Here is a 26,722-nt window from a genome sequence, read left to right on the forward strand (position 1 = left end):
TAAGCCTCCCTACGTTGTAGCCACATTTCCTAGCATTATTCCATCCCTCAGGGGGTCCATCTGGGTCCAAGCTCTAAATCTTAATACTACACCACAAGCGGCCATAATAGGAGAGTGGAGGGCAGTGGGGTAGCCAGGAAAATCGTTCAGGGGCGGGGTTTCCAAAATCAGGGGGAAAATTTTTGAAAAACAGGGTACAAAGTACTATTAAAGTATTATTACGGTTTTAAACTACTATTAACACTTTTCATAATAAAAAAACTTCATTTTCCAAAGAAATCTTTTGTAAATTCATGATTTTTCAATATTTTTTTAATGAAGCAAAGTAATTGTGCTTATATATTTCAGGGGGGGGGGTCCGGACCCCTGGAACCTCCCCCTGGCCATGCCACTGGCAGAGCGGATGTTAGACCATTTAAAAGATAAAGCATTTTCGAACGATTTGACTACTGAGCTCCATCTAACATTAATTTACGTCCTGATTGTTTGAGTAAAAAGATATTCCTATACTCATACTGTCGGCAAAATATCACTCTTACTTTCATTTTGTCTGACGTAGAAATATAGTGAGCTTCAATGATGATGTTCTCTGGTTTGCTTGAAAACATATCCCTTCTTATTTGCTCAAGCAATCTAAGTGTGGCACGTATACTCTTGAGTCTCAATTCGACACCCAGGCTAATTCATGTGTAACCCTCTCTGGTCCCTCATAGCACTTTTTGACGAATTGAGCAGCTTTCCTTTGCACTTTATTTAGCTCCTGTAGTAAATATTTTTGAGCCATATTCAACACGCTAGCTAATACGGGATAGGGAATGAGCTGGGGGAGCCGGCTAAATGGAGTATTTTTTTCCAGCATGTAATGAGCCACCAAAATATCCTGAACATTTTATGCAATGTTATTTGTTTTTTGATACATGTAATGCCCGTCACAAAAATTGAAAATTTTGGAAGATATCTTCTCCTAACTCTTTTCTAATCTTGTAGATCAATTTTCAGCATAATTCAAACCACAATCTCTCTACTATACAGACGTTAAGATCCATTACACTTCAACAGTGAATCTCTAATTTTTTATGCCTTTTTGCAGAATAGAAGAATGTTACATATTATTATTATTATAATCAATTACAAAAAAGCAGTCATGGGTAAAAATCATGGACATTAAAACTTCAAAAATAAGATACAAGGTCAGCAAAACAGTTTGGTTGAATGTCAGACCAAAACCACCAAGTTCAAAATGGAAAGAATGATGGCCTTACCAATTCACACTTTGTTATAACTTTTTCTATTCGACCAATTAGAAATACATAGTCATTTTGAGTCGCTCCTACCCTCTGCTCGAATAGAGGGTTTTTGAATGATGTTTTTTTCTGTAATTAAGTCAAGATTTTGTTCATCAAACCATGCTGCATACATACATTACTAAACGTTCACTAAGTCTTAGGAGATGATGATAATTAAAGGTATAGATATATGAAATACCATGATTACAAAATTATTGGTCCTAATAAAGATTCGCTGGCCTTCCAGCAAATCCCCACAAAGTTTACCTTGGCTTCTGTCTCATCACTCCTCCAGCACCACCATCCAGCGTTCAAGATCTCACATGCTTCAACATTTTTCAATATGTTCACAAAATTGCTAGCACTGAGCTGATACTCTTGCAGAAGAATTTACTGAAGAATACCATGACGATGCAGGATGATAATGTGAAAAATTGGTTCTACAAAGGTGTCTTTGTTCATCTCTAAGAATGCATGAAGGAAAGGATAAAAGAATGCCCTCTCAGAGAGGTTATTAGTGTGCAAATTGATCAAGGCAAGGCAAAACCAGGCAAACAGCGACATCAGAGAAGGCAGATCAGTTTCATGCAGAAGAAGACAATTGATAATTTGGAGATGGAGCCAGGCGAAGACTTCCAAATAACTGTATAAAGGACATGTAAGAGTTATGAACAGCAAGGAAAATCAGCCTCCAGGAACACAAAAGAACAATGAAAAATCGTTTCCATTGCAGAACATGCCTAGGATGGACATGCCAAAATCATGCTATTTGAGGGAGAAACAGCTATTGCTTAAGGAAAAATATACTACGCAAGCCTGATAAAAGGAGTAATCTAAATTACCCAAGAGATTCCAAACAATACAAAAAAACTGTAGGTAGTCCATCCACAGTTAGAGGAGGAAGGATCTTCAAAATAGATGAAAGGCACTACAATACCCTGCATGAAAAATGGCACCAAAAGTGCCTTATATGAGGAGACACCATAACCTAAAATTTACCTTTTGATAATATTGAGAGATGTAGCAAAATTGTCATCACTTCACTAACTACATTGCAGAGAAATCCAGAAGATATGGAAGCATCACCCATTCATATTGAAGTAAAATAATGTACACACTATATATTGAACTGACTGATTTTTGATGGATCCTGGAATTAGTGGTAAAGACAAAAAGGAGCAGTTCAAGTAAAGTCAACTACAAATATCATGGAACTTGGAATATTTGGGACAGAAATCACAAGTAAATTACCTTAAATTACTCCTCTCCTTTCAATAAACCATCACCATATCACAGAGCAGAAACCTAAACAGGCAAATACAACAAACATGAGGTGCGTGAAGAGAAAAATTATAGGAAGTGGGTTTAATATTCTACTCGATGGGTTATCCAGGTTATGCCATCCTTGAAGATATTTGAACCATTGTTACAGGGAGATTATTCTATGCAGTGGCGCAGCAAGGGGGGGGGGTTTGGGGGTTAAAACCCCCCCCCCCCCCCAAAGCTCAGAGAAATTTTTTAATTTAATCCATTTTACTTAATGGATTAGTATTACTTATATAAATGTCTTAGGATTAATCAAATATCCCTCAGAAAGCCATAAACTCGCAATTTGGAACCATTAATCTTAAAAATTTTCTGGAGGAGGGCCCCTGCAACTCCCACTTACCCTGGTGGGTATGCAATACCCCAACACCCCAAAGTATTAGTTGCGCCTAAAACCCCCCCTAGCATTAATTTTTGGCTACGCCCATGATTCTATGATAAAGGTGTTGAAAATCCAGCATACAACTATAAATAGCAGCCAAAAGTGGATAGATATACATAAATTTAAATACACCAAAGGATGAAGTTCGCCATGAAAAAATATTTGACTTAGCCGGGATTCGAACCCGGATCTCCCGATTGCCGGTCAGGCGTGCTACCAGTTACACCACCAAGCCATCTTCTCAGAGCGAACTTCGGGATGGGTTTTACCGAACAGAGAAATTCCATATCTTCTGGATTTCCTTTGGTGTATTTAACTTTGCACCCGTGCGCGTGACTGCGTACAAAGTCACTTGTTCCTTCAGTACTTTGAAAATCGTCGCCGCAGACCAGCGGAAAATAAGGGTTTTTCTCCCCGACAGTGGCTTAGTAAGCACGACCCCCGCCACATGTGCCACAGTGTGGACTTGTGACGTCAACATCTTGTTCGGTAAAACCCATCCCGAAGTTCGCTCTGAGAAGATGGCTTGGTGGTGTAACTGGTAGCACGCCTGACCGGCAATCGGGAGATCCGGGTTCGAATCACGGCTAAGTCAAATATTTTTTCATGGCGAACTTCATCCTTTGGTGTATTTAACTTTGCACCCGTGCGCGTGACTGCGTACAAAGTCACTTGTTCCTTCAGTACTTTATACATAAATTACCAACATATAGAATAACATTTTCACTGCAAATCAAATATTCAATCAGAGTGAAACTAGAGCAAGCACAACCTAGATTATTGCAATCAACCAACTTCAAATGAATGCAGAAATCTTTATGGTATTACATGGTCTCGAAAAAAAAGAAACATGAAGAATTGAAATCTTGCTATCAAAATTAATGGCAGGCAGAACAAGAGATGCAACAAGCAAATCATTTACTCAAACATATGAAGTTGAAGTGGGTCCTCATGACTGCTGGATGTCCTTTTGACAGCTTTCAGCAGGCCTAAGGAGACCATAAAAAGCAGCAGTATTTTAAAAAACAAATGATTTTTTATCTTTCATAACCTGCTCCTTAATCCACTGGAGCCGGAGACTAGCCTATTGTTAACCACATTCAGCAGCCCTGAGTCAGAACTTGAAACGTAGACTAAGGCCCTTATTGGACGAGGTAGCCAGGTGACGTCGCCAGCGGCAGTAGCTGGCAATGCACTGGCTACCAAATCTAGTAGCCAGTTATGTAGCCAGTTCAGTTGCCAGAATTTTTTCCGTATTGATAAAAATATTTGTCGTGCAATCTGACCGAGTGGCGACGTGAGACTGGTGACCTAGTGTAATAAGCTCCATATGCCACAACGCAGCGTCGCCGGTATGGGAAGCCAGTGGCGACCAGAGTGGCGACGGGGCTTGGTAGCCAGTCAGTCGCCAAAGTGTGGCTACATTGTTGGCTACCCTTGCGTAATAACATCCATAAGAATCAATGACCCATTACAAGCTGAGTAGCCAGTTGCATCGCTGGCGACGTCGCCTGGCTACCTTGTCCTAATAATAATAAATGAGGGCCTAAAATGTGGTGTTTAACCCAGTGGGAATCGGGAAAAAATTTTACCACACATTATTCATCAGAAGAACATCAAATCTTACTTCAATTGTTAATGATGCTAAAATTATTATGTGACCTTTTACACCTAACCAGCTTCCTAAACAAACACTTGAGCAGGTGTATCCAACCTGGGAAAATTGATCACATTATGTACAACATTGCACTTTACAAAACATGAGAAAGTCAAAGCATAAGCAATACCACTTTAAACCATGACTGCAACGTACCAAATCAAAGCCCAAGTAACAGTAGTGTTAATGGGGAATTATTCTTTGAAATATTGCTACAGTCAAAAATGTTGTAATAAAAAAATTATTTACATTTGTACATTATTTACATTCGCATGGATGAAACAGGTAGCTGTTTCAGCAGAGGAGGTAACTCAAGTTGATTCTGAATGCATAAAATAGAAAAGAAAATTGATAATGAAAAAGAATAAGTACCATTTTATATAATAGTAAAGCAAATGGCAAGAAATGTGTCTATAAACTAATTTGAAAAATCGAAAAAGAAGTCAGTACCAGCTTAATATGAGCGTAAAGTAATAAATAATCTGTGGTGGTGGCAAAGAGGTGCATGAGAAGAACAAATCTCATTTTTCTATGGGCGTAATCCAGTACACGCTCCCAATGCTCCCGAGTGCTCCCGCTTCAGACGCTACAGATTCGTGGTCCACTTTCGCTCCTATCGCTCCCAGTGCTACCCTACTGGATCACGGCTGGAGCGATTGTAGCATTTGTTAGTCGTTTGTTTTACTAGTATCGTCTGCTCGGATATTAGATCGTCTGAATTAGGGATTGTTATAGCCCCTTGTACTTTACTTAGCGTGTTAGAGAGGTCAGTAATATAAATGACAAAAAGAATATGACCATGGGGTACTCCACAAGAAACCTATTTAATATTAGATCTTCATTGGATACCATGATCGGGCACCACAGCAGACCGATGCTTGTCCTGAAGATTTTACCCACTGGTTTGCAAATCCTCTAACAACAAGGTGATAAACTTAAACTATAAAGAGCAGATCATATGATACATATAAAAGAAGATAAGACCGATTAAATACCTTATTATAGAAATTTCAATGAAACCAAAAATAAGCCTAATTAACTTAACTCACCTAAAAGCCTGCGTTTAAACGATACACGTACAAGTTAATGCCTGTTTGCGTGAATTATTTTTGTGGACCGAAACGGAACATGTACGAATGTTTGAACCTAGCTAAAATAGGTTAAATTTGCCGATCATGCATTTGCACAAGTTGAGTGGTTACACGTGTAACCACTTAACGTGCAACAACGCAACCGTACGGTACATTTCGTGTTCTTTCTCGCGTTCATACATTTAGACTTGTGCGGATTTATGTATGTGTAAAAAGGCCTTAAGTGGAGTGTCCTTTATGCGATTTATCAATTGCACTCATGACATTGTATGACAGTCTCAAAAGCAGTCCTACACTTGAACCAATCTCGTCAACAACGAGCCTTAAGCATAAATGCAATGCGTATCAACCTGACCTTAAGAAAATTACATAAGTAAAATACAACCGAACATCAATAATTGATTAAACTTCAGTTGAAGATTAGAGGAAGATATCATCATTTAACAGAGAATACAATCTTCATGGGGAAAGCTTGAAGAAAACCTAGGTTGGCCGCCAAAAAGCAACAAACGGAATGCTTTAACTAGAAGTTCACGTACCCTAACCTAAGAAGTCATATTCTATCTCAATTTCACGCAATATCAAGTTCAAATAACTAATAATTGATCTAAATAACAAATAAATCAATATAACTTACAAAATTAACATAATTCTTATGTAACGGACGGAATGCTTCGACCGGAAAGTTCACTCACTACATGTCTTATTAATTTCGAATAGCCATTTTCTATCTCCCCTTCTCGCTAGCTCAAGCTTAAACCACTAATAATTAAATAATATTATATATAATTAATTATCACAACAAATTTTATAAGATATCTTGGTCTTGCCGCTCAATTTCTTCCCCGATCTGGCCCGTGGCGACTCTGAATTGTGAAACCATTGAGTTACAGCCATTTGCCTCACCGTAATATCCCCCGAATAGTTCTTTAACCATTTGGTTTTAGCATTTACTATCCAGGCTATCTTAGCGACTTCTTCCATCAACTCCAAATGGTCATATTATTGCCGGCCAGGTCCACAATTGTTATGAACACCATTTTCTTTAGCCTTCCTTCCCGTTCAAATTCGCGCTGAAAACCGGTTCGCTCCAGCCATTTCTTGGGAGCGTTTGTAGCGAGAGAGAAGCGAATATAGTGACGTCATGCGTGACGTACGAGAGCGCCACGGGAGCTTTTGTAGCTTCTACTGGACCACGAAAAGACTCGCTTCCAGTGCTTCGGAGCACTGGGAGCTTGTACTGGACTACGCCCTATGACATGCCATGTCGATCCAATAACAAAACTGGCAAAAACCTATGATATGATCACCCGGAATGAGATTAATATGAAAAATTCTTGAATTAGAGGAAATATAAATGATTTTTTAATACTTTCATTAGCTGTTCCAAAAAACTTTGGAGCCAGAGTGAGAAATAGATTCACAGTTACGGTTTACGAATAAATGAAACTCCATTCGACTTACCTGAGAATGGAAATCAAGCCTTCTTGATAGCAAACCCTACGTCATATGATATTATGGATAATCAAACTTAATAAAGCACAATTAAAAGAAAAGTATCTACGAGAGGATGACAATTTCTATCGCCAAAACAATTTCAAATATGTTGCTGATTTGAATTTGTCGATGCGCCGCTGTTTTTAGCAGTCTTGTATCGCGGTCGTTACAAAGTGAAATAACTGCGGTGCATACATAAATTTATGTTTTACGGACACAAAAGAAGTGTAAGGGAGCATAACTAAATTTTAAAATAAAATGTAGCAGAATATTTGGGTACTCAATTAAATTTATCCCAAAGGATTGATGGAAATTCCTCCGAATTCTTAACTTATCGGCAACTCGAATAACGTAATTGATTCCTATAATATACGTCGAGTGCAGTTATATTTACTTGATAAAGTTCTCTACCACGTGTCCTTAGCTGATTGTTTTGGGATAGTTGTGTCGAAGGAATTTTCTGAATTTGAAAATATCTGTATAATGAAAAACATCGATACCGCGCAGATGAGCGTAGCAGCATTTATTACACGCATAACATAAACAGGAAATCAGACAGGCTTGCCAGACAGTATTTCAATAAACTGGAATTCTTCATGTCGAGCTTCTACCTTCGAAACCAATCGGCTATTCTATTAGATAGTATAATTTTAATTACTCGAGTTCTATAAGTGTGTCTTCGAGTGCTATTTCCAAGTTTGATTAAGTAAACCTGTTGAGGTTCCGTAATAAAAGATCGACTTATCTCAACATGAATTTATTGGTTGCTTCTTCGCAGCGCAGAACAAGACTAGACTCATACAGGGAATAATCACGATAGAAACCCAGTCAGCCAAAAAAACAAAAGAGCAATGAAAAACGTAAAACAAGTCAAATCAGCAATTGAAAACTTTTACATTTTCTACAACACTCCCCCAAAAAGTTTATACATTGCTGTAATAACAAACAAAAGAAATATATCAAATATCAATAACATCTCTTTTGCTCAAAAATGACTCTTACTTCATCAGTAGCAAAATTAAAAGAAAACCCTTTCATTCCAAATAAATAATTCACATTCAACTTCAAATAAAAGTTCACACATGCCCAATAAAGAACGCAAATTTTCAAATGGTACTCTTGGAACAGGCTTAGTAAAAACATCTGCAACTTGATTTTTACTTGGAACATACTCAATTGATAATTGTCCTTTTTGGAGTTGTTCACGAACAAAATGATAACGTACATCAATGTGCTTCGACCTCTTGTGAAATTCAGGGTTTTTAGCAAGCTTAATAGAACTAATGTTATCACAGAACAACACCGGGGGACACTTTAATGGGGAAATTTCGTCAAAGAGTCTCTTCAACCAGACAGCATCTTTTGCGGCTTCACTAGCAGCAATGTACTCAGCCTCTGTGGTTGACAGCGACACACACTGTTGCCGCCTGCTGGCCCAGGTGATGGCACCACCACTATGCATAAACACAATGCCACTGACTGACCGCCGCGTAGTGGGGTCGCTGGCATAATCAGCATCACTGTAACCAACTAGTTCCCCACCATTCTCAGATGAACTGTAGAGAATCCCCTGTGACATTGAACCCTGCAAATACTTCAAAATCCGTTTAACTAAACCCCAATGTCTTACCTCTGGGTTATCAAGGAATTGGGATGCATAGTTCACCGAGAATGCTATATCTGGCCTAGTAGCAACAGCCAGATACAACAGGCAGCCCACAGCCTCTCGATAAGGTGCACTTGTTTTCTCAGCATCCTTCCTTTCCTCTTCTTTCAAATACTGTTCAATTGGTGTAGAAACTGGATTTGCTTCAGCCATATTGAACCGCTGCAGCACCTCTTTCACATAAGAACTTTGGTTTATGAAGATTGAACCATCTGTTTTTTGAGTTATGTGTAAGTTCAAGAAGTATCCCACTGGTTCACTAGTGATTTTAAACTCCATTTCTAAACGTTGCATAAATTCAGTAATTTTATGTTTATTTGATGCTACCACAAGTCCATCATCAACGTAAATGACCACTATCAGTTTGTCATGGCAATTTGTCCCATAAAATAAGCAAGGATCTGCTTCACTCTCACACAGTCCAAAGTCCTTAAGAACTTCCTTAAAGCACTTATTCCAACACCGGTCGCACTACAAGTCGAGCCCTGTATCTATTAATGTGACCATCACCTGCACGTTTTACTTTGTAAACCCATCGATTAGAGATGGATTTGCGATTACCTGGTAGCGTAGTGAGGGTCCAGGTCAAGTTTTCCTTTAAGGCAGCCATCTCTTCCTCCATAGCCTTCTCCCAGAGTAATCGCTGATCAGATTTCATTGCCTCCGAGTAGCTGCTTGGCTCATCAACCTCAGCTAACATTGACTCAATAAGGCGTTCAGGTGGTTTGATTTTCAAACGATCCCGTAGGTTTCTCTCACATTTATCAGTGGGTTCAGTAACGCAGTCCTCTTCAGGATCATTTGAAGGCTCCAGCTCATCATGCACGTCAGTTGGAAATAACGTCAGCAGCCCCCCACAAGTCTCAGGTTCAAATACGACATCACAACTCCGAACTATCTTGTTTCCAGGTTTTATCCACACTCGAAATCCATCTATATTCTGAGAATACCCCACAAAAACCCCACGCTGGCTCTTTGGGTCCCATTTCTTCCGACGGACTGTTGGTATGTGAATGTAACAGTTGATACCAAAAACCCGAAGCTTGTCTAAATGAAACTCTTTCCTTGTAAAGATCTCATACGGTGTTTTTCCATCCACACTGCTTGGGCCTGTTCGGTTGAGAACATAAACAGCCGTATTAACTGCTTCTGCCCACAATGTTTTAGGCAAATTCTTTGCTAATAGCATAGTGCGAGCGAGTTCAACCACAGTCCTGTTACTACGCTCTGCACAACCATTTTGCTCTGGCGTATATGGATTGCAGACACAGAAATCCACACCCATTGACTTTAACAGTTTTTCTACCTCATGATTGACAAACTCTCGACCACCATCGCATTGAAATACACGCACAGGTCGTCTGCATTGATTCCTCACGATCTGCAACACTTCTGTAATCTTCTGTGCAGTTTCTGACTTCTCCTTCAGAAAGTAGACCATGCGAAACCTCGAGTAATCGCATGTAAAGCATAGAAAGTAACGTGCTCCACCCAGAGACTCACACTCCATCGGCCCACAGATGTCAGCGTGTATCAACTCCCCAGGTTCTTTGGCTCGCTGACTTCTTGAATGAAAGCTACTCCTGTGCTGCTTACCTTGAACGCAAGCGGCACAAAAACTTTCACCTTCAGTAGCTTCGATTCCCCGTTGTTTGAGAAACTTCAGGACATGTCTTTTATTTTGATGACCAAGACGCTCATGCCAAATTTGTAGTGTGTCTTTCGATGCTACATTCATCTCTTTGGCACCCGTTACATCTAACTTCAGCACACGGATGTGGAGTCTGAATAATTGTCCATACCGGACGCCACAAGCTTTCACTACACCGTCTTTAAGAAATTCACACTTAGTTTTCGACGACTTAAAAGACAAGCCTTTATCAAGGGCGGAAACAACAGAGAACAAATTTCTCCGGGCAGTGGGTACATATAGTACATTCTCCATGCGACACGGTAGCAATTTACCGTTAACACAGGATTCAAACTTGATTGTCCCTTTACCTAGTGCATCCATTGTGGATTTGTCGCCAATATATATTTTCAATGGCGTTGAAAACTGTTCAAAAGAAGAGAAACATTCTTTCTGGTTAGATATATGATCGGTGGCACCGGTGTCTACAACCCACATATCACCAACAGTCTCTGCATTCAAAAGTTCACTAATGAAAGCCTGATCAGCCTCATCATTACGGTCTGGCGCACTATATTTATTTTGTACCCTCTTCTGTTTCCAACTAGGACAATCCTTTTTCATGTGCCCTTGTCCACCACAACCATAGCACTTGATTTTCCTTTTATCTTTTACTTTCTCTCGTGAAGATTCCCCTTTCTTTCTACTTGAACCTGCGGCATAAGTGGAAAAATTGTTATTTCCCTGAATTTTAGATTTTACAGTCATCAGTGCTACTGCCTCTTCCTTTCTTTCAGCTCGTTTCAAACGACGTATTTCATCAGAAGTCAGCACTGCCACCAAATTTGCGAAGGTCTGATGATCTTCAGGTCTCGCCCACCATGCCTGTTTCAGACTCTCGTACTCGTCGGGCAATGTGTCCAGTAACTTAACCATCAACGATGACTCATCCGGCTTCACGTTTAACTGCTGCATTCGTAAGACTAACCCTTCAAACTTCGCGATATGAGTGACCATATCGTATGCGAGGCTCATATTGAAGCCAAAAAATTCCGCTTGAACAGTGTGAGCAGCTTGTTTAGTCTGTTGTTCGAATACAGCATGCAATTTGCACCACATGTCTCTCGCCGAGTCACACGCGACGAGAAGAGCAGCCACTTTAGATTCAATAGACCTTACCAAGACTTGGCATGCCGCTCGATCCGCCTTGTCCCAAACTCTATACGCTGCATCATAGGAAGTGCGCTCATTAGAGGATGAATTGCTTCCCACAACCTCTGGTTTTGAGACCTCTCCAGTGCAGACCTCGTATGCATTTTCAATACCTCGTAGTACATTTTTCACCGAGAATTTCCAAATTGTCCAGTTCTCACTATCGCGTAACTTCTCGATTCCATGGAGCTCCATGCTTTACACTTAACAGCAAACAGTTCGTTCACAAGTGCAACCAAGCAAATGTCCAAACGAGAACGTGGCGCGAAAACGTTATTTAACTCGCGAAAAAAAAACACGATTGAAAGCAACGAAGACTATTCAAGCAACCAAGGAACGCAAGGAACCACGCTCTGTTGCCATGTTGAGGTTCCGTAATGAAAGATCGACTTATCTCAACATGAATTTATTGGTTGCTTCTTCGCAGCGCAGAACAAGACTAGACTCATACAGGGAATAATCACGATAGAAACCCAGTCAGCCAAAAAAACAAAAGAGCAATGAAAAACGTAAAACAAGTCAAATCAGCAATTGAAAACTTTTACATTTTCTACAACAAAACCCATCAGATCAACCCATTCCCTCTATCTTATCCCACTCCGATTTAGGCGTCACTTTTGACCAAAAGTTAACCTTTTACGAACATATAAAAACCGTTGTTAACAAGGCTATGGCAGTGGTTGGGACCCTATATCGCATGAGCGAGATATCCGAACCGAGTGCCTTAAAATCAGTATTCATTGGATGTGTGTAACCCATCCTCGAATATTGCTCCCCCATTTGGTCAACTGCTTCTCCCACCACACTAAAATTAATCAACCGTCCACTCAATTTCTTCTTAGCAATAGTTCGACACCGCATACCTCACCTCAGATTCTCTTCACGTGCCGAAATACTTCTTTCACTTGGATTATTACACCCCAACCACCGCAGATTGACATTAGACATCAAATTTCTTTACCGCATCTTAAATGGGTCCTTCAGATCCAGTGATCTCCTATCCTTCTTTTCACTACGCATTCCTGCTCGCAAAACCCGCAATACTGAACTTCTACACCAGCCCAACTTCCGTCTGGCAATCTCAACGATCCCTCTTTTCCCGCCTACCTTCTATTTTCAATTCAGTCTCCAATACTTCTTTCTCTCTTGACATCTTCGCCTCCCGCTCTAATTTTAATAACCAAGTGAAAAGTCTATCTTTCTGACACTGACCTTTTGTATCTGTTGTATAAGCTGAAAATGATTGTTACTTATGATATTAATTTTTTACATGTTCATTATTATATTTATATAATTTATTTTGTTTATAAGCCCAATGTAAAGGCCTTAGTGCTGTTTTTGGTGTGACATAAATAAATAAATGTCGGACGTTTGCCGCCCATTATGTTTGAGAGGGCTTTGAGTGGGCGGATTCAGACGTACGGCATTGTTAGGCAGCCATGCATTTTAATGCTAATTCCTCTTCATTAACGAGAACAGTGCATCGAAACCTCTTTGCGGGAGACGTGTTTTGCCATAGAAATCTTTGTAAATTTAGTTTTCTCGAGCATTAAGTTTCAGATACTGCTTCCTGCCCTTGCTTTAAACTCGTATGATTTAATGTCAATCATGCATACCTAATGTATAGAGGATGAAACTCCCACATAACCTGAAACCAACTGCCTATTTTGCCTAGTATTTTGGCTCTTGCAAAGGGATATCTACGAACAGGGGCGCAGCCAGTACGTGTTGGGGAAGTGGGGTACGACCCGGAGGGTCAGAGGGGTGGGACCCTCCTTTGGAAAAAATGAGGGCCTTCTTATTTTTTTATATCAGATTTTATGCCATTTTGGCACTTAAAATTACACATTTAATGGGTCGTCGGGAGGTTGTTTTGCTAGAACATACTAGGTTATAAAATATGTAACATATATTTGCACTCTCACTGTGAACATTTTTACATATTCAGACGCTAGTTTTGCTGTCAGGTCAGGCGCAAAGCCGTGGTTCCCTTCACAAAAATAATATTCAATATTATTTTTGCTTCCTAGTATTGATGGAGTAGAATAAATTGGTTTTTTAGGTTTATATTTTGCAGCTAAAATTAACCCCTTGCGCTGTAATGACGAGTCTAGCACGTCATGAACTTGCGACGCCAAACCGCTCAATGACGAGTGTATCTCGTCATTAGATTTTCATAATTTTAGCACTATTTAGAGGAACAATATAATTAATTTGAAAGCTTAAAAAATGTTAAAACATTCATAGTATACATGAATAATTAATATTTCATGAAACATGATGCATTGGAAGGATTAAAATGATTTTATTCGAGTAGCGGTAGCTGTGTTCTCCATATTTAATAATCACATTTTATTTCAAGGTGCTACATTGATTACGAAGTATCATTTCATTACCTATCATTTAATAGAGAACCAAAAAAATATATGTGGAGAATAGGAGCCCGATATTCAGAAAATTAATCGAAGTGAAAAGGATTAATTGTTGTGGGGGTGGGGGGCACGTTCCCCCTGTGCCCCCACCGGTTACGCTACCGTCTACGAATACTGCCGCGCAGTATGAATGGAGAATAGTGATGTGGTAGCGCTTTTCGTTGCTGTTTTCAACATTATGAAGTGATGGCAAAAAGTGATGATAGAGGACAACACAGCTCAGCATTGTCTCCGCAGTGTAATCTGAACATCCTCTCTCTCTTTCGATCTGTCGACAGGTCCGTCTATTAGAGATGGCGCCCCACCGCCCCTCCGCCGGCGCCTCCTGCCTCGCCTCTGCCCTCGTCCACGGCGGCCCTATCCGCTTCATCGGCCTCGTGGCGCTGCTGTCGGGGATTGCGTCACACGTGACGTCAGGGGCGCTGTCCCAATCGGTGCCCCGCCCCCGCGTCGCCCACCTGTCCCCGCCCCCGACGGCGACGACGCCGCCCCCGACGCTGCCGCCGCCTACCGTCGAGACGGATAAAGTCCAGGAGGGAAACCAGGTACAGTAGCTGAAAGGCTGACGACCATACTATTAACTCCATTGTTTTCTCAAAACCCTGGAAAAGAAATTTGGGAAATTTACTTGAGAAATACTCATTTTTCCTGACATTTATCCTTGTATGTATACAGCGCAATGCAACGTGGCCAAAGTTTTTGGGGGTGCAAGGGGAGCCTGACCTCCACACCCCCAATATAAATGGCGATAAGTATGAAAAAGTAAAAAACCTTGACATTCAATTAAAATTAAAACAAAAACATCCAAATTTGAAAAAGTTTTTGTCTTAGATAGTATTTAACCCTCAGAGTGTGGGAATGTTTGGCATGCTGACTGCGGCATCAACCCAAAATTTTTATTGTTACCTGGATATCATGCACTTAGTTCGACACTTTCCCTCACCATATAAGGATGGCTAAGGGGCTTCACTCTACCAGATCAGCCCTCATGGGAAGGGGTACCTCCTGCACAGGGAGTCTCTTCTGCACTGGCTGGCAGTTACATTCTTGAACTCCTGCAGCCATGGGCACACCCAGCGGGGGAAGCAGGGGACAGCTCCCCCCCCCCCAAGAAGCAAAAGTAAATTTAGTTCAAAACAAAAGTTTTGAACAAAGTATATCCAAGAAAATTGATAATAGCGTAAAACTTGTAATTAAAATGAAAACATTCTTCTTGAGCAAATAATTTTAAAAACTAATAAAGTGCAGTTATGATTGCCTTGAAATTTTGGTTTCCTTTTCCTTTTCTGTGTCACAACTTGAACGACCACGGCTTGCCCCCCTCTAGTTTTGATCCTGGGCACGACCTTTCCTGCAGCCTATGGGTTTAAATATTATTTTCAGAGGTTAATTTAAACAATTTTTCAAGAACACTTAGGAGCCATATGGAACAAGGGCGTACTCAGGATCATAACTAGAGGGGGGGGGGGGGACAAGCCATGGTGTAGGGGGGGCAAACCAAGTTGTGACATTAGTTTATGAGATTATTTCCTTGAAAAAATAGTTTTATTTTAGTTACATATCTTATACTAATACATATCATTTTTCGTGGGTTCAAAGAAAATATTTTGAATACTTTCGTTTCAATTCAGTACTAATTTTGCTTAAACACATATTTGATTTTTGCTTCTAGGGAGGGGGGGCCCTCCCCCTCCAACATAAAACAATAAACTTCACTCATACTAATCACAGCTGTTTTTCTGTGGACTTTTCCCCTGTAGATTGACTACTTCAGTTTCTTTCAATCTTACTGGTCTAATGTAAGTTTTAAGGGAAAATAATGATCAAAAATACAAAACAAAACTGCATGGTGATCTCCAGCCTTCACATGCTTTTGTAAATAAAAACCATATGATGTCCTGCATACTTCATATACAATTTTAAGTCAACGAGAATAAAAACATCACATTTTTTGCTTTTATACCATGTAAAAATCCACAGTCCAAATTTTGAGAGACACATTAGAAGAACAAGAGTAGTAGTAATTTCAAATAAAAATAAAAGTTGAGAAAACTCATCAATACTAATTTAAAACATGAAATTGTAAGTTTATGAAAAAAGACAAAAGGATAGAAATCTACCCTATCGCATTCTATTCTATTTTCAAGATCAGTTTTACTCACCTCCAATTTTTCCCTGAAAATGTGACAATTCTTCCAGTATTTTTTTCTAATTTTCATGATGGGTATTAAATTTCCTGACATTTCCTTGTCTCATTAAATCACTTTCCTATTTGTCCAGGTTCCTGATGGACTTTTGAGTTATTTTCTTCCACTTAAATTTTTTCCCCAATAATATTTTTTACACTCCCCTCCTGTTGTCCTTCCCTGTATTATTTTGCAACTGTATCTGTGAAGCAAACCTATATACATATCTTCATTAAAGTGCTCAATACCTATCGTATTCCTAGAACATACCAATAAATGGCAAATCATGAATGTCAGCATGTAGCATTGTCTGTGATTTTAACCCTTTAATGCCACTGGGACGATATATCGGCCCTCACTGGTTGAGCGAAAACTGCCAAGGGCCGATTTATTTCACTTCTTTTTTCGCGATTGTGGCCTTTTCAACGGCTGTAATTTATGTGACCCCCCATAATCTATTTACGGTTATAAGGTGTAAATATATCTTAAGAATTGGGAAAAAAAATCTAGCCGTATTAAATAAAATTAAGCAGCTGAAAATTTTTAAAATCTGAAATGTTGCTAATTCGGGAAAATAGCCTTGGCAGTCTTCGTACATCCCCCCTGAAATGGGCTGGCAGTAAAAGGGTTAAATTCATGTCCTGATACATATTACACAAGCGAATTTATGTCCCTAAAATTTCCTTATATTCTCTTTATATCATATAAAAAGAGACCTGTGTTGAATAGCTCCTAATTTATTCCCCTGTTCTTTTCTGGAATGTTCAGCATTTATATCTATGATATTTTTAAATTAGTAAATTTAGATTCATATTTGCATGCTTATTTTGTCCTTTTGCAACCCTTTTATCCCTTTATAAAAGCCTGCATCTGTTTACCTTATACAGGAACCTTCTAATGCAAATGCTACAGACGACCTCACAGCGGAAGGCAGGAGGCCTCCCCCAATCCTCTCCGATTCCATCCTCGACATGATAGACACAGAACAGGTGGACAGGGTGCTGGCTAAGAAGAGGAGGGAAGAGGAATTGGCCAGAGGCAGAGCACACGATGTGGACACCAGGCACGAAGGCAGGCAGGCCAGTTCCGGGAGGGATCGAGGCCACAGGAGGGGTTCAAACGGAAGAGAGGAGAGACTGTTAGAAGATGAAGGCTTTGGCCGAGGCCATGAAGGGAGAAGGGACAAGAGCAACCAGAGGAGGATACATCGGGGCAAGAGGCCCGCCAATGAAAAGCGGGCAGGCCACAGGGATGGACCGGAGGGTCGGCACCGGGTTTCCCTCTCCCGCTTGGCCAAGTGGCTCGATATATCCCCTATTTATTCGTACCCGGTTCCAGACTCGCCGATTCCTGCCTCTCCAGAACCAATGCCACCAGCGAGGGATAGCAGCAGGGAAAAGATCCTCAAGTCCAGCAAGGACGCGTTAGTGGTGACAAGGAGGGAATATTTGCGGAAGGACTGGTGCAGGACCGAACCCTTGATCCAGAGGATCAAGATTGATGGTTGTCTCACTCGGTCGATGGTCAATGGGTTCTGCTACGGTCAGTGCAACTCTTTTTACATCCCTAGAAGCCCAAAGGAAATTCCAGCATCAAACACAAGTCTGACGATGTCAGGAGGCCATGACTTCATAAGGAATAAGTTGGGTCCTCTATCTTCCATTCCGATTCTATACACTCAAGCATTCATGTCGTGTTCCTTCTGTAAACCAAAAGAAGTGACTTGGGTGACAATTTCACTGCGGTGCCCGTCTATAAAACCTGCTCAGTTGACTTTAAGGCGAAGGGTGGAACGAATCAAGCAGTGTAAGTGCATTTCCGAGGTGCTCAATTAAGATGGGTGCTGTGTGAATAATTGGTGAATCGTGTACCTATCTTGAAAAAAAAAGGATTGACTCAGGTTCCCATTAATGCCATCAACTAAGGACAATGAGTACAGGAATGAACAAGTAATGCTACTCATTTAATGTCACCAGTGATTCAGTGGTGTCAAGTGACTGAACAATATGTAAGCAATTGAGTGGAAAACATTCCTTCCTTATTTTTGCTTGACCAAGGACTCCATTACCAGTGAATAAAGACTGTGAAAGTAAAAAGGAGCCTCCGTGCTAAAAGAGCGGTTTCGGTACTGAGGCTGATTTCGAATCATGATGCATTCTTAAGTTCTATAAGACAGTTAAACAAAAGGTGATGAAAGATCTGCCTAAGTTCCTCATTAAATTAATTATTTCTATAGTTTTATTGATCATAAAGAGGAATATTCCAAAGACTTCCAAGTTATTGAAATGGTTTTTGGTCTGTACATGGCAATCAAGTCTCTATAGCATTATCAAAAAAGCATTATCTCTGCTCAGAGAAGGTCAGTCTTAATCACCTCAAATTGACATGTATGTATGTAGATAGATTTATACACATTTGATGCATTTCAGCGTTGCAGAAAAAATGGAATAAGATAAACACCAATGATAGGCGTACCATGAAGAAAAATCCATATTTGAATGGGAATTGTTAGGTAAAATAAACAATTAAAAATCCGTCAGCCAAAGAAAAATAAACTCCACGCTATGATTATAATAATTAAAATGACCTGCATAAGCGACTGTCAGAAGACAGGAAAATCTATACGCCAATTTGAGTTTACCACTATACGTGATACTCAATAGCTGCACCATTACTTTTCAAGGGAATAATGGTTCAAATACACCCACTATTTCTTATACTAAATGGAGTGTGAAAAGTTTTTCTTTAAATCCCCTTACAATTAGTTCTCGATCCTAAAAACTTCTTTGGACATTAATTTGTATATACATTTTCCAGTCTTCCAAAATTTTCAACGAGCTTTGAGAAATATATTAAATGTATAAAAAGACTGGAGAAGGTGGTAAAAATTCCTGTAGGCTGAAGAAAGTTTCAGGAAAAAAACTACCACAAATTTGAGAGCCATAAATTTAGCATATACACATATGATAAAAATGCCCTTAATGCTTAAATATTTATGTTTGAATGTGAAAGTAACATTTTCTCAATAAAATAATCTATACATGTATGTATGAATTTTCAATTATAATCATCCACTTTGATGTATATCATATATGATAGAATGATTTTGATGGAATTTTCACCTATAGAAGAAACATAATCCATGAATTTCTGGTGCAACATATGTATGTGATTACAACATCTTGAAGTATAGGAAACAATGAGATTACAGTTACATTAAACAATGGTAGTATTTATTTCATAGAGAAGCATATGTATAGTACATAAAGTTACTTGCAAGGTTAACCAACTATCAAAATGGTCTTTTCTTACAGAAAACTTCATCGTACAAACATGCAATAATTACAACTTAAATATGAGCTTTGCAATCCCAATGATATTATCTATGCTTGCTTTCTTTTAATTTCTAAAGCAAGGAAAGCTATGACATTTCCTAAGAGTGGAATATATTTACACAGTGGCAGGAACAGGGAGTTAGAAGTAGGGAGTAGGAGAAAGAGCAAGAAGATATTTCGAAAGGCTCAAAAGGAAATGATTTAACAAAAGTAAGAGCAAAAGTTAGGCTTGTAAAAGTACCTAAATTTCAAATAATCTTCTTCAATATGTAGGTACTCAAAGGTATATTGTTATTATAATCAATTCAAAGGTGGACTTCCAAAAAATAGGGGGTTTGTGCCATTCCTAACCTCCCTTACAATTGACACCACTCTACCTTTCAGTGGCATAACTATGGGGGGAGGAGGGGGATAGATCCCCTCCCAAAGTCTCAGAGAAAAAGAAATAATATTTAAAACTAATGTCTAGTATTGACTTATAGTAAATTTTAACGTAACCTTTTAATGAAACCCAAATTTTAAGTGCTAAAATGATGTAACATTCATTTGCAGGTATGTCATTTTTCCAAAATTTTCCTAAAAGGGTGGGTGGAAGGTCACCCATCCCCTCTCATCCCCTCCAAAGCATATTCCTAGTTACGCCACTGCCATCCTAAGAAACTCATAATGCATATAATCTTTGGCAAGGAGTATTAGAGTGGGTTTAAATAAAATTCTTAATATTATGATTCGAAGAGACTGAATAGGCAAAATTGTAAATGTTATTGTCAATACTATGCCACTCAGCCAGCACTTGGTTGCTACCTCACCTCATGTTATTTATCCAAAACGATTGTTACAGCTGAGGTTTAAGAAGCTTTCAAAGACAGAAAACAAACTGTGATTATTTTAAAAATCTCCACAAGTATGAAGCTGTAAATAAACATAGAGAAGAGCTAAAACACATAAAACATCTTATAGTCATTTATTTCCATCATAAACAATGTTTGCATACATCTCGATGTAAAATTTTACTTCAATAAACATAAATTTCATGTTGGCTGCAAATAAAGGCATTTTATATTAACAACCATGTATTTAATACACCATAAGCAAACAACATCAATAAAATTAGTTAACTGATAATTTTTTACATTTAATATAAAATGTTTGCACCATTTTATGGACTTGACAAATTAGTTACTAGTATTAACACTAACAAGAGCAGCAGAAAATTTGAACTATATTTTTGGTAGCTTATATTTTTAAAAAAGCAATCGCATATAAAGAACAATGCCACAGAAATAGAACAGCAGATGCAATGTAATTGTCACACCAAGGGAACTTGAATGAAGCAAGAATAAAATGTCACCAATACCATAATCCTTAAAAACAAGACTATTTTCTATAAATGGGTACATGAGCACACTGAAAATTAATCAAAAGTTCATACCCAATGATTTCTCAAGGTTGAGGGGTAAACTCAGAAAAGGATTTCAAACTTTTCAAATGGCCAAATTCAAATACCCAAAAACCACACAATAGCGAACATTAATAGGCATAAAAACAAATATACAGTACATTTTTACCTCCACAGAGGATAAGACATTTCGGTGTTCATTTCTCTTAATGCTTATTTTTACAACCATCGTCGTAACTGATATTTCCTCCTTGGCTTCATGAAGGAGGTGACTTACAGCACGTGATTCACTCACAAACAATGCTTTCGAAACATGCTAGGTTGCTAACTATGTTACATAATTTTCTCTTACCTTTACTTCACTGCTCTATCACTGTCTAATGAATTTCCATTAGATAATTAAGGTGTCATTTGGTGACTCACCTTGCCATATGTTTAATTTCTCCCTATGCAATAACGTCTAAATGAACTCTGAAGATGTTTTCTGGCCCTTAAAAGCAAAAGAATAATAAAAATGCCAGAAAACAATCTCTCATGTGGCCACTCGTACTCTCAAAAGAAATGAACCTATGTATTTTCCTTCAAAATGATTAGCTTTCAGAGCTTAACATTTTGGCAAACTGACAAGGAAGTGCAATCTTAAATACCCACTGCACATCATATATGTATTGCAATTACAGTTCCACAACCTTACTTACAGACTGCATAACACTTTTGTGGCACACAGTGATAACAGACACACAAGAGCAAGTAGTTTGTGTGATTTCTTGCTCCTACAGACAACCTAGCAACAGAAAGTGTTACTTTAACTCAGAAAGCTTGAGATTTGATCTCATCCACTTAATGGTCCATGCAAGGCATGGCTACAAATTACATCTCGGCTGCTCAACAATTCAAAAATAATACTCCCAGGAAAGCTGATCAAAGATACATTCCATTTAAGAGGTAATCCGCATCATGGGCATATGGAGACTTGCCGCCACCTCTACGCCATCTTCTCTTAATTACACGTATCCTCCATGCCATCAGGCCTATCATTATGGCTGTGATAACCATACCTGGAATGAATTAATAAATAATAAAACATATTGAATGCCACCTAAATTCTAAATAATGACAATATTACTTGTAAACATCCACTCATTCAAATTAAACCGACGGCTTAAACTTTATGAGCATGAGAATGAGCTGGTGTACATGTGAGGAAACTAACTACGAGTGGGAAATAGGGCAATCTTAAACGCTAATCGCGTGTATGTGGTACAATAGATTAGCCATTCACATGACATCAATAGACTCATGACCAGTTGAATAATATTAAGACTATTCAAATGATTACAATAATGTCTCCAGAGCTTCATATTGGGAGATACTGCGTAATTACTCCTATATTCAAAGGCTGAGAAATGTTTCATCAAAGTTGGTGCTTTCGTGTAATGGAGAGAGAAAGCATCAATTGGTTTTTTTCCATTCACCCGATTTGAGAATGTAGCTGAGATAGAGAGCAAGCTGTATAGATAAGGAAGAATAAAGATACACACCCAGGGTGAGAGAGAGCACTGCTCCTTTGGGCCGACCCGATTCACCATCTGGCACATTGTCTTCATTGCTCACGTGAGAATGTTCATGCTTGATACTCATATGCACCGGACTCTGGTGCTGCTGAATATTGGATGGCTTGATAACTGAAGAAAGGGACAAACAAGATAACAATAATAATAGATTTATTTGCCCAGCGATTGAGTTACAACGTTTGTACACAATATAAGGCACGTCATGAATAATAATATGTAGTAGAAACTATTTATAAAGAAGACAGCATTCCAACAAAGCAAAAATTAGCATTGATCAAAAATACACATAAAAAAGGATCAGCTAAAACCTCATTGTCATTATAATTCAGCTAATTAAACAAAAGAATCTTTCAACTGTCTTTAAGAGATACAAGATATTTACACAGTATAAAGCATGTCAAGGATAATGATATTAGAAACTATTCACAAAGTGGACAGCATTCCCAACAAAACAATAATTAACATTAATCAAAAGTAAACATTACAAGGGATCAGCTAAAAACTCATTGACATTATAATACAGCTTAATAAGCAGAAGATCTTTCACTTGTCTTTTAAAAGATTTGTCATTCAGCGATTTAAAAGATAATGGTAGATGATTGTGTAGTTGAATTCCCATCCTTCTCAATCCATGTAAACATTTTGTGGTCCTGGCATAATCTGCATGCAAGTCATTATGACTTCTTGTGAAATGATGGTGAAAGTCTCGATTTTTAGAAAAAGATGACAGGTTTCTATGGATGTAGATATAACAGCAGATAGAACATAGATACAGGGAATAGGGAGAATAGGGGAAGAGATTATATCATGCTCGGTAATTTTACATTCTTGAATATATTTTCAACCAAAGTTTTCCAAAGCATTACCAAGGTTGAATCGGTGATAATAACAAATATATACCACAAAGTGAAGCCTAATTAAGTTATGTTTACAGCTGAGCACTCCAAATCCGGAATTCCCTAATCCATGAACACCCATTATCGGGGGCAATATTTCCAAGGTATGCTTTGTGGGAAACATAGCTTTTGCTGAATAATTGCATTCGTCATCACCTGCTGAAACTGTTTCCCACTCTTAACAAAAATACTCCCCGTTGTATCTGGCAAATGTTGGACACACAGTTACTCTTATTGCCAAGTCAGAAACTGCACTGCCGATGCAATAGACAGATGACTCAACACTGTGCCCTTCATGCCCTGGCTGACGTCAAGTTCAGGAAGTGACATCATGGAATGTTCGTCCCAGCATGCATAGGGCATAAGGTTTGAAGGGGTGAGGGGTAAAGGTTTGAAAGGGTTAGAGAAAGCGACCTACTTGCCCTTTGGCAGTCCACATGACAGTTTGCAGAAATGCACTGTTTGCAGAAATGTTCATTCATTCATTCATTCATTCACACACATTAGTTCATGTCCCCTGCCACAAAGGCATTGAGTGACTTCCTGTCATCTGCTTTTAGAAGGGCTCCATTTTGTCATATTAAGAGTCTGGAATGGAACTAGGTATTGGCTCAGCAGTAGGGGCCACTAGTTTGATGTGCCGTGGAGTTGGTAGAAGACTTTTTAAATACCTTCTCTGAATTACTTATAATGAAATGTGATCACAAGATTGTAAGAAAGTACTAACTAGCAGTTTGATCGTTGGGTTATTCTTCCTCATAGGATAATCCTCTAAAATTGCTGCCAAAGTAATGGTTTCGCTAGTGGTAGGACCCACCCGCCTTTGTGACGGTGCGGGATTCCTCTTCCCATCCCTTCCTTCTCTATCCACTCCCAGGAGGTGTCATCGGGCTCCTATCGCGGCGGCGCCTCCTTCCTTTCCTCCCCCTTCTGTGGTGAAGAGGTGAAAAGCTTGCGCTTACAGACCCTGCCCCAAGAGTGTATCCTTGCGAGCCCGCCCTGGAGTCTCATTCTATTTGTAAGTAAGTACTGCACAGCAAAGATCTCTACTAAATAGTCTGCTGTAAAGTCAATACCTATGCAGATGGCTGAAAAGGCATCAACCAAACTTAGTTCTCTTATGGTAGAAGACCTAAGCAGAAAAATAGGTATTTGAAAAGATCTCAGTTTTTGATCCCCAAGAAGTTCCGTCTACAGACATGCACCCTGACTTAAAAACAAAAAATTCATGGCCTGGAATCAATGAAGACAGAGAAGTTGATGTCGGGGTTGGGAGAATTACAGAAATTACTACAAAAGCAAATTTCCCAGGGTTCAGTGGATGTAATTAAAGCAATCCAGGTGCTCAAATGTCTGAAACATCGTTTGCATCTAAGTGCCTTTAAGCAATTTGGATCCCTTCTGCAAACATGGACTGAGAAAGATTTCTTTCCTGCTATAGCACTGTGTTAACAGATAAGAGAACAAATGTAAAAGATGACAACTTGATCACAATAGCAATATTTTATTTGAAATTACAGACATTTAAAAGCAATTTCTCTCTATATAAGCTAGATATATGTATGTACATATACGCGAAGGATAAATATGTTAAATAGGTGAATTCAGTCAATACTCCATGTATATTATTGCTTAAATTATTCCCGGTCAATAATATCCTAAATTTAGGGCAATGGGTGGGCCACTGGAAGGATGGCTCTCAATCAACATAAATTATTTTGCCGTTAAAATAACACAGATTTCAGGGTAAAATAACATCGCTTTTGTAGAAAAATAACACCACTTTTGGCTATAAAATAACCCCACCTTTTGCATGTCCCTAGTCATAACTTATCAAATTCCTTCGTAAAATAAACCATCGCAGATCCCCTAATTTTACAGGTTACTACCACAGCACCCCAAATCCAGCAATATCCCAATTCTGACATCACCCAAGTCCCGAGGGTGCCAGATTCGGAGACCTCATCTGTATTTATCATGAAACTTACCATTGGGAAAATTAACATTCTGACAACAAAAACTGAACAAAATAATTTTATGAAATTTAAAATGGTTTCATTTACGCTTCATCGATGCTCTTCATTAAATAATTGAAAAAAAAACTGAGATGACAATTTTTGTGAGCCAATGAAATCATTTTTTTATTCATATCACATTCCAAGCTCTATTTATTAGCACGTAACATTCTTTATCAATCTATGCCCAGATAAGTAGAACGTATGAAAAAAAAAGATTTAACCAGCAAGTTTTGCAGCAAGGAAGTGTCATTTGACATGAATAAGGCATACCACATACCTTCATGTTTAAATGATGTTTTGGGCTTCTTGGGTGCAGGTTTTTCACTTTGACCAGGCTCTCCTCCTTCCTCTGTGCCAGTTTCTGAAGTTCCTTCCTCCTCATCTCCCCCACTCACTTCCTTTTGAACAGGCTCAATCTTCTGCTTCACATGCTGTGCAGAAGGAGTTTCATGGTGAACATCAAAAGATTTCTGTGGAACCAACTGAAATACAAGCAGGGAATTGATAAAGTGCCTATGTCGGAACATAAGTTCATACATGATTCAATGCTAATTACATAGTATAGCCTGAATCACTATCTCTTGTTCCATACCCACCAAGAGATATATGAGAGAAAAACATTGGCTAAGCATCAATACATATTATGTATGTGCAATACTACAAAATATGTACAGTAGAACCTTGGATAACGACCACAATCCATTCCAGAAAGCTGTCGTTATCTGAAATGTTTGCTATCTGAAACAATTTTCCCCATAAGAAATAAAGGAAATAGGAATAATTGGTTCCTAGCTCCTATTGACACGCTATTATATGAAAGTTACAGGCTACATATGTACGCTTTTTTAAATGAGAATAGTTATAATACAGTACAAGTTGAGTTTAATATAAATAAAAACATTAAAGAAAGCATTTAAACATAAGGAAAAATAGGAAAACTAACTGTTTTTACTGCCATATGATGGCGTGAGTGGATGGAGGTATTACTTTGTACATCCATTTGGGATCGCACAGCACCGAACACAAACATGGCCACTACACATCTGTTCGCTAACCAAAATTTTGTTAGCTATCCGAGGAAAATTTTTGGTCATTATCCGAATTCTTTGTTATCAGAGGCATTCGCTAACAGAGG

The 26,722-nt window shown here is 38.8% G+C and overlaps 2 protein-coding genes across 3 annotated transcripts in view; one reads left to right on the forward strand and one right to left on the reverse strand.

Moving 5' to 3' along the window:
• Positions 1-19,411, forward strand: part of LOC124157897 — a 31,042-nt gene extending 11,631 nt beyond the window's left edge. Inside the window, exons 2-3 of the mRNA XM_046532963.1 lie at positions 14,458-14,724; positions 17,253-19,411. Coding sequence (XP_046388919.1) covers positions 14,473-14,724; positions 17,253-18,200 — 1,200 coding nt within the window. The 5' untranslated portion in view covers positions 14,458-14,472 and the 3' untranslated portion in view covers positions 18,201-19,411. The remainder of the gene's footprint in view (positions 1-14,457; positions 14,725-17,252) is intronic.
• A 1,238-nt stretch (positions 19,412-20,649) lies between these two features.
• The window catches only part of LOC124157898 (AT-rich interactive domain-containing protein 1A), a 121,939-nt gene continuing 115,866 nt past the window's right edge, over positions 20,650-26,722 (reverse strand). For both annotated transcript variants that reach the window (XM_046532964.1, XM_046532965.1), the window contains exons 11-13: positions 25,865-26,069; positions 22,641-22,784; positions 20,650-22,157 (exon numbers count right to left, since the gene is read on the reverse strand). In XM_046532964.1, the coding sequence (XP_046388920.1) occupies positions 22,021-22,157; positions 22,641-22,784; positions 25,865-26,069 (486 nt within the window). In that variant the 3' untranslated portion in view covers positions 20,650-22,020. The remainder of the gene's footprint in view (positions 22,158-22,640; positions 22,785-25,864; positions 26,070-26,722) is intronic.

This window comes from Ischnura elegans, chromosome 4 (assembly GCF_921293095.1).
Source record: "Ischnura elegans chromosome 4, ioIscEleg1.1, whole genome shotgun sequence".
NCBI classification, from domain to species: Eukaryota; Metazoa; Arthropoda; class Insecta; order Odonata; family Coenagrionidae; genus Ischnura; species Ischnura elegans.